This window comes from Helicoverpa zea, chromosome 12 (assembly GCF_022581195.2).
Source record: "Helicoverpa zea isolate HzStark_Cry1AcR chromosome 12, ilHelZeax1.1, whole genome shotgun sequence".
NCBI classification, from domain to species: domain Eukaryota; kingdom Metazoa; phylum Arthropoda; class Insecta; order Lepidoptera; family Noctuidae; genus Helicoverpa; species Helicoverpa zea.
Window position 1 is genome coordinate 2,917,132 of NC_061463.1, and position 9,032 is coordinate 2,926,163.

General features: G+C 34.9%; 2 protein-coding genes across 2 annotated transcripts; both read right to left on the minus strand.

Annotated features, from left to right (window-relative positions):
• Positions 1–232: 232 nt before the first annotated feature.
• Positions 233–2,771, minus strand: LOC124635283 (prolactin-releasing peptide receptor-like). Its single transcript, XM_047171149.1, has 2 exons — positions 1,370–2,771; positions 233–725 (listed from the first exon to the last, which is right to left on the minus strand). The coding sequence occupies exon 1, from the start codon at positions 2,705–2,707 to the stop codon at positions 1,385–1,387; it is 1,323 nt and encodes a 440-aa protein (XP_047027105.1). The 5' UTR covers positions 2,708–2,771; the 3' UTR covers positions 233–725; positions 1,370–1,384.
• A 2,241-nt stretch (positions 2,772–5,012) lies between these two features.
• On the minus strand, positions 5,013–8,350 carry LOC124635282. The gene is made up of 2 exons (XM_047171147.1): positions 8,180–8,350; positions 5,013–7,841 (listed from the first exon to the last, which is right to left on the minus strand). The coding sequence occupies exon 2, from the start codon at positions 7,838–7,840 to the stop codon at positions 5,894–5,896; it is 1,947 nt and encodes a 648-aa protein (XP_047027103.1). The 5' UTR covers position 7,841; positions 8,180–8,350; the 3' UTR covers positions 5,013–5,893.
• Positions 8,351–9,032: the final 682 nt, after the last annotated feature.

Consider the following 9,032-nt stretch of genomic DNA (forward strand, 5'->3'; position numbering starts at 1 on the left):
TTATCACGGGTGGTCAAAATTATTTCTAGGAAACATTATCCCGTCATTGCTAAGCTGTGCACAAACTAAGGACAGGCTCACCTCATCGACAACATTTAAAACGTCTATTTTTATTAAAATAACTATTCACTTTAAAAATGGAACGTGAAAAATCATAATAAACAGTTTTTTCAAGAATACTTACGTTATATGTCATAGGTGTACTTGGACCGTGTGCTCAAATATACGCCTATTGAAGATACCAACCTATCGTTCCTTTGTACGCGTATTTTAGAACACCTAAACTGCAAAAAGCTTTATGGTATTTGGTTACTTTATTCTTCAAAAAGGCTCAGGCTAGAATTCCTTAAGTATCGACTTCTCATGGTTGAGTTCGCCGATTCCTATGCAGGTTCTAGGGACACCACTATTGGCAGTATAAAAGGCATTTGGGGACTATTTACGACATTACGAATCCATCCAATTTTCATTCGTTTTCAAAATTATCGCGATCGACGCGAGTTTAGATCAAGATAGAGGTGTTAATTGATTTAAAATTAAAATAATAATTTGTTTTTTATTAAATATCTAAAGGTTAGTAAATTGATAAGCGTAATTCAGTAGTCGTTTGTGCAATAGTTAAAGATATTATCAGTAAAAAATAAATTCACTCCAAAAATATCGGGTACTCTTATGACTAACTACATTTCTCTTTTTCAAAGTTGGGAACGCTTCCATCGTCGCACCTGAGAAAGAAATTAAAAATCAATTAATTTAAAATTTATAAAAAATATCAGACCCTATAAAGCAACGAGGTTCCTACTGTCGAAAAAAATATAGTGATATTGAGCCAGCGGCCAAACGTTCATCTCTCTTTCAAACTTCGAAATTTATATTTCTGATACAAAACTACATGTCAAAGGGAAAACGTTCGTTCTGAATACCAAAGACTAAACGTCAATCAAGTGAAAAATAAAAAGCTGTGAAAACTATACTCTGTACCTACGGTAAAACGAAACTCCATGGCATATACCTATACGGTATTTTAAATGCCTATTGTTTAAAAATATTTATATTGTTTATAATACTAGAAATGTTTTGTAACATACTAAATAGGTTATGACTTCTTAATTCAAAACACGTTTGAAGAAGTGCCAGCATTAAAAAGGCATAACACAAAAAAGTTCGTACAAAATTTACATAACGTCAAAACATTTTAACATTTAACCTTGTTATCAGACGCAAACAAATTGAAGGTTTAGTAGCTTAACTGCAGTATTAGTAGGAGAAAATGACCGATAAGATTTACGAGTTCCTAAAGAAAAGGTTTTATGAAAAAATTGTAAGGGATAGAAAAAATCTTTCAATAAAAACATAAAAGGTTGCTCACCCGTGACACCAACTGTTAGAATTGACTTTGCGTCGGCGTCCCGTCAAATGACTCCTCATTGATGAGCCTCAGCTTCACCGACTCCCGCCTAAGGTTATAGCTCGTGGAAATATGACAATGTTTCACATCAACATTCAATAAATCTTCATTCAATTCCACTCCGCTTTTCTCAACGTCGGCGGCCGCGCTAGGCTTCCTTTTGTGTCGGAAAGACGTCGCCCGCTGGGAACTAGAGCCCAAGTAACTATCAGTCGTCGTATTGCCATTAAAAGTCTTCTCAGAAGGACCAACTCCCAACTGATCTAATGGAATGTTACCCCGTAAGTTTGCAGACGAATCGATACAGGGAATCAATTGCTTAAACTCCTTCCTGAAATTTTCATTCATCCATGCATAGATGAAAGGGTTGTAGCACGTAGAAGACATCGCGATAACATGTCCCATAAAGAACACCAAATAGTAGTATTTCAAGTGAATGGCGTACATGTAGTAGTCATTGCAAAGGTTTATCACATTCAAAGGTAACCACGACAATCCAAATATAGTGACCATAGCTATCAACATTTGATTCGTCCGTCGTTTTCTATTTTTGTCTAGCTCCTCTTTGCGAGAATTTTTGCTGGCGGCCTTCGCTTTGGCTCTGTCATTCAATTTGAAACTGACGCACGTGTAACAGAAAGCAATCACAATAAAAGGCAGCACGAATTGCAACACTGACGTCACTGAGCCGAACACTCGCCGCAACCGCTCCGACGGCCACGTCTCTTCACAAAATCTGCCTATATCTAGGTCATAGTACGTCATAAAAATCGCATACGGCATTGTCACGGTCACCGCGAACGTCCAAATCATGACGATGACTATGAGACAAGTCTCGATCTTCATTCGTGGCCTGAACGGGTAAATTATCACAAAGAATCTATCAATTGCTATAGACATAAGCGTCAACGTGGATATGTATACGCTGCATCCCTGTGCGAAAGGCATTATGTGACATAAGAGGGAGCCCCAACTCCACGCGCCGCGGAACGTGTACAGCGGGGTGAAGGGAACGGCAAACACGCAAAGTAATATGTCGGACAGAGCTAAATTGCTGATGAAAAGGTTAGTGACGGTTTGCATAGCTTTGTTCCTGATGACCACGAAGCATACGAGGATGTTGCCGAGAAGTCCTAGAACGAAGATGATGGTGTAAATAACGCAAAAAGTGGATTGTATCCATTTGTTGTCGATGATGTTCTCATAGCCGCTGTGCATGGGAGGCAGACCGTCTGGCGTCGAGTTGTGAGATTTCTCCTTAATGTATAGTTCCGTGTAATTTACAGCGGTTCCGTTCATTGTACCGTTTCCTCTCCGTAAAGTGCGGATACCAATTTATTCTGGCTTTAAAAACGTCGAGTTTATGGCATTGACGGTCTGAATGGTATCTGTGACGAAACCTGCAACAAAATAAAAGCGTTGTTTTACATCTTTGTCTGAGTAAGCGAGTCGGGAACTCTCGACAATTATAGTTTTTCCGATAATGGCCTGAAAACATTTGTTTGTTTCTTTTTAATGGCGCCTCGCTAAACGTCTGGTGTTTTACAAGGCTTTTAAGATGTCTATTCTGAACATAATTTGGTAATTATCTTGTCAGTCCGTTGATACTTTTCTTTTTATTTTGGTAACGAAAACATTGTTGTTTCTAATCGTTGATTCTTGGGTTTTTGCCGTATTATTATTGTTCTATGTATAGGGACACATAAAAAATACACAAAATCAAATGAGTATATGTAAGTTCTATTTTCATTCGTCATTGACTGTATTCACTGGATGGAACGAATACCCTTATTCGAAATCGATTTCCCTAATATGAAACCTTAAACTTTCCATTAATACGATAAGCCATTGCTTCGATATAAAGGGAAACAACTCGGATAGAATAATGTTCTAACTTGTTCCTGTACTAACTTTATCGGCACTTTGTTAAGTGATGTAGAAGTAATATTTCTTCATTTTGGATGGTAAAACTCAAAAGTGAAGTAAAAATAAGTTATTTTGTATCTGCAATTATTTTCAGTAACTTTCGTTTTTTTGTCAATAACATTTTCAGTTAGTGTAAATAAATAACGTATTTTTTATTACTAAACATTTCAATATTTTGAGTAGATCTAACAAATAGCAACAGAGGCCAGCTATTAGTAGTAAAAAAATCACTCTTGTCACTCATTTTCTCATCCATGTTTCCTGACATATAACTAAATTTCTCAATAGCAAGTCACATTGTACTTTCGTCACTAAGATTTGTCCTAAATGGCGAGCAATTGTTAACGCTCACTCACGATCAAATGGAGTGTTATAAGGCGTTACAATCTACGAAGGTCAAGGTCAGATCATTTTCTTTGGCACGAGTAATTCTTGTAAATATTCACGTGACAGTTTTTTTCTGTATCAGTTAGGTACTTAACAAATACTGGCGCCTTTGGACTACTATTTGAGGGAATATACATATGAGGAATGACAGCGATTCCGACGCACAATTCTGTCGTAGTAAATGAAAAAAAAAGTGAAACTTAAATATTAAATAGTCAACTGTTCGAAAATAGGTAGCAAAAATTCACGAAAATCAAAGGAAAGTTCCCAGCGTAAGAACAAAATCTTCCAGTAACCCAAATACAGTTTAAATACTGTAACACCCACAACTTAAGACAAAACACTGCATTTAAAACCGCGTTTCTTTGTATATTTATTAGTACAATAAACAAGAATACAAGATAATCCTACCAGTACATTTTACAACTGCAGCAACCGGCTAATCCGGGTTACAAATTGGCTGGTTGCCAGTAACCTCGGGCGGTGACAATGATAGGGGTTACGTAGCAACCCGAGGGAACTTAGCTGTCTCGAATAAGGAAGGGTAGATAATGAATAATAAAATTGTTGCGTATGCTTTTGAATTAGTTTTGTTTCTTTTGTTTTTTAGTGGGTGAGAAAAAGGAGTTGATGTTATGTTCTCGAGTGCGTGTTTAAAATCTACAAAAGTGACTATTTACTACTACTGAAAGAACATTTTTGTAGACACTTTATGGTCTCCATACTAATAAAAAGAAATGCAGTGAACTGCTGATCTGCTACGAACAATACAATATACTAATAAATAATACAGAATATTACATGCATTATATAATTTACGGGTGAACATTACCCTTCTTGGTAGTCAGGTAATGAAACAATAATTTTAATTATTCAATAAATTATTTTTTACACGAACCAAATTTTATATAGGTAATATCGTTCCGCTTTTCCACTCCTGAACATTTTCACGCTGGATCAAAAACCGCCGATAAAATAACTATTTAAAGTAAACAAAAGTTAAGCCAACATGGATTACAAACCAGACTAGGGGAGCGGGGGGCTAGTTGTAACAATTTTTCGTTTCTTGGCTGTGAAAGCTTACTGTTTTGATGTTTATGAAATCTAACAGTACTATTCCAATTAACAACTATCCAACTATCGATTTCAAATAAATTTTTGATCAAACCTGTAATGATTTTTTGTAGAAACGGCTTTGAAAAAAAACTGACGAGTGTTACAACTTACCCCGTGATTGGGGCTAGTTGTAACAGGCTAGGGGCAAATTGTAACATTAGGAATTGAAAACCAGTTTTATATTTTACAAAGATTTATTTGGCATATTTAGCCTAAGAAATTTAACAAACGCTAAAACAAGTTTAGACTTTAAAGTTTTATTTTTAATCTAACAGAAAAATAATCAAAAATAAACAAATAACAATTGTACTTTCTTTACTTAAACTTTGCTATGAAAGAATTTTAAGCTTACAGCCATTTATATTCTTAACTACTTCAGTAATCAGACTTTGATTAATTTAGCGTGTTTACCATTATAAACCTTAGGCATACCAAACTTAGAGTTTTATTCTAAATCCTATAGAAACATAATAAAAAAATAACAAAAATATGTTCTTTCTTAAACTATAAAGAACCTTTAGGTTTACAGCCATTTATAAAAACCATATCTAAATTTCTTAAGTAATCAGCCTTTTGATTGACATTTATATTCTAACTATTTCAGTAATCAGACTTTTGATTAATTTAGCGTGTTTACCATTATAAACCTTAGGCATACCAAACTTAGAGTTTTATTCTAAATCCTATAGAAACATAATAAAAAAATAACAAAAATATGTTCTTTCTTAAACTATAAAGAACCTTTAGGTTTACAGCCATTTATAAAAACCATATCTAAATTTCTTAAGTAATCAGCCTTTTGATTGACATTTATATTCTTAACTACTTCAGTAATCAGACTTTTGATTAATTTAGCGTGTTTACCATTATAAACCCTAGTTATACCAAACTTAGAGTTTTATTCTTCATCCTATAGAAACATACTAAAAAATTAACAAAAATATTTTCTTTCTTAAATTATAAAGAACCTTACCTTAGGTTTACAGCCATTTATAAAAACAATATCTAAATTTCTTAAGTAATCAGCCTTTTGATTGACGTAAGTAAAATATGAAATCAGTCTTCATCGGAATCACAATTGAGACACACAAATGAGATCTTATTTCCTGTTGCACATTTTACATGTGCCCACATCTTGCACATGATGCATTGTATCCACTCCTCGTTTGAATTTTCATAAGTTTCCCCACAAGCTAAACAAAACCATTCCTCGGTTTCAGATTCCGAATCAGAATTTAGAACTTTCTTTTTTACTTTTTCTATCTCTTGTCTTTTAACTATCTTTATCTTATCTTTTTCCCTTCGATCTTTTGTCATCGTTCTTTTGCCCTTTCCCTTGCCTTTCTTTGTCTCTTCTGATTTTTTTGTCTTATTTAACTTTTCTTCGTGTTCTTTTTCTAACTCATCTTTCTCCGGCGTGTCTGTGAGGACACAGCATTTTCTTTTACGTTGAGGGCGGTTAGTCAGTTTTCGTGGTGGAGCTTTCGGGTAAGGTCTTATTTTAGATGGAGAGAAGTCATTTTGCTTTTGAAGACCAGAAGGTCCAGGAGTCGGCTCAAATTCCGGTTGACCTTCAGGTAAAGCTGTTGTAAATAAAGTATTATCAATTCTAGTTAAATTTGAAGTTACTGGGTCACAATTTTCCATGGAACTTATGATTTCACTGACACTTATATCTAAGGAACAATTATCGAATGAATCTATATTAGGGAGATTTGTTGTCAAGCTAGAGACAGTAATGTTCATATCTGTTTCTGATTCATTGCTTGCAGGATTTGGCCGGTCCGTTACATAAGATGGGGCAAAATCTGAATCTTTAAAAATATCTGCATTTAGAGGCCATATTCCAGTGGCTTTAAATCCACTCATTATATTAGAAGGATTCATGGCTAATGGCAAAGAATCCTTTACGATTCCAGGAATGTCATATATGGTCATAGTTTTCCCTGGGTTGTTATGCATCCACGCTGTCTGTGTTCGGCTTAAGTAATTCTTGAACGGACCATAAACTCCAACATCCAACGGCTGCAGATTGTGTGAACAGTGGGGGGGAAATGATAGCATGATAATGTGATTTTCTTTTGCTTTTTTCACCACTGAGATGTTTACGTGTGAATGATGATTGTCGAGTAATAGGAGGACAGGTTCATTCTCCGACGGCTTGACAAACTTAATGAAATGATCCAGAAATAAAATAAATTCTTTTTCCGTCATCCACCCCGAAGAATTTCCAGCTCCAATACAATCTGGTGGTCCACATCTTACAAAAATATCAGTGTATCTGAGCCTTGGAAACACAAACATTGGCGGGACAGAATTTCCTGAGGCATTAATGGCACATACAAGAGTTACAAGGGTACCCCTTTCAGCAGAAGTAATAGCTCCTACTTGTTTTTGTCCTTTTGGAGCCACAATTTTCTTTGGTTTCTGGACTGTAGTCACTCCAGTTTCATCGATATTATATATTCGCGATGGTGTAAATTTATACCTATCCATAACTTCTGTAAGTTTTCTAAAAAAATCTTGAACATTGGTTTTATTAAAGGATGTGGCGCGGCTTAGAGATGTAGCTTCAGGGGTCCTAAGAGACAGTCTTGGATTTCTTGCCATAAAATTTTTGAACCAATCTGGCCCAGCTGATTCATTTTCACTCCATGACGGAGGAACGTTTTTTGCTTCAATCATAACAGCACACTGGTATGCTAACTTTCTGACTTCCAAAGGAAGCAACCCAAAGTAAATGTTGGAACAAGTAAGCAAGTACTCACAAATTTTAGCTTCTTCTTCCTCTTTAAAAACCAATCTAGGTTTGACATAGCCTACTGATAAAGATTTGTCACTCTTCTTCTTTTTCACGTATCTATATAGCGATACATGACACAAATTAAAATGTTGTGCAGCTTTTCGTACACTCGTTTTATTTTCCAAGACTTCAGCAGACGCTAATTCGTAAACGTCTTGGCTTTGAGAAGCACGTTCAGTTTTTCTTTTATAGTTTCTCATTCTGAAATAGATAAAATCAATGAAGTTCAACAAAAATGTAATCAAAACATAAAAAAGAAGGAATTTAAATACGTCCCGCGTGATTCCATAAAACTTATGAATTAATAAGGGGCAAGTTGTAACAAGTTACAACTTGCCCCGTAAAAATGTTACAACATACCCCACTGCGACATTTTTTGAAAAAACTTCTAATAAAAAAAAGTCGCTTACATGGTGTGAAATTCCAGTTAATATAATCAAACTAAATAATTGCTTAATGTATTTGTATAAATCAACAACTTCTAAACAATTTGAAATCTACGATATTCAATTTTTTATAAACAATAAAAAGTCCATTACCTGGCTTTATCGGAGAGCCTGCACAACACCGCTTCCAGCGCCGTCCGGCGGGGTACTGATCGCGCGTATACGATAGAATGGGTAATACGTAGTAGGTTAGGTTGAAAATCAAACGAATATTCTTCTTTTTTGTAGGAAAAAAATGCTTGTTACTACTTGCCCCTGTTACAACTAGCCCCCCGCTCCCCTACTGAAGCAACAAACAAGGATAATTTTAATAAAGAAGAAATTTTCAAGGTAAATAAACTGAAGAATTTAAATAAGTTTACAATAGACGCCACGTGTTTGATCAGCAAAATATTTTCAATGTGGTCGGTTAATTTCCTGAATGATCAATGTTCATGTTATATAATATGTACTTAGCCCACAAAATAATAAGTAAACTTGATAAATGTGTCGTTTAAATCGATTACCCTAAGATATGAAGCACATTCAAGCAAAATAAAAGCACAAACTCTTCAGTTTTATTAGTATATCTTAAACATTCAAGATACACTAATATACTTCACGACTTCTACTGAAATTAACTAGCTTTCAGGATTTGTACTAAGGTTTAATCTTCTATAATGTGTACAATATTGCTGATTTTCTTCCTTACCATCGATAAAGAAATAAATCCAAACCTTTCACTTCTAGAAAATGGAAAACTCGAACATAAATTCACCGCACCAGGGAATCTTTAAACTTTATAATTCATGTAGTCAAAAGGCATTCAAATTATCTACTTAAAACCCCGGAATGGTTATCCGCAAATAATTCGAATTCCGAATTTAGAACCAATTGAAAACCTCTGTGGAGCACTCAAGAGATCTTGGTATCTCAAACAACATTACTATGCAGTTCACGATGTGAT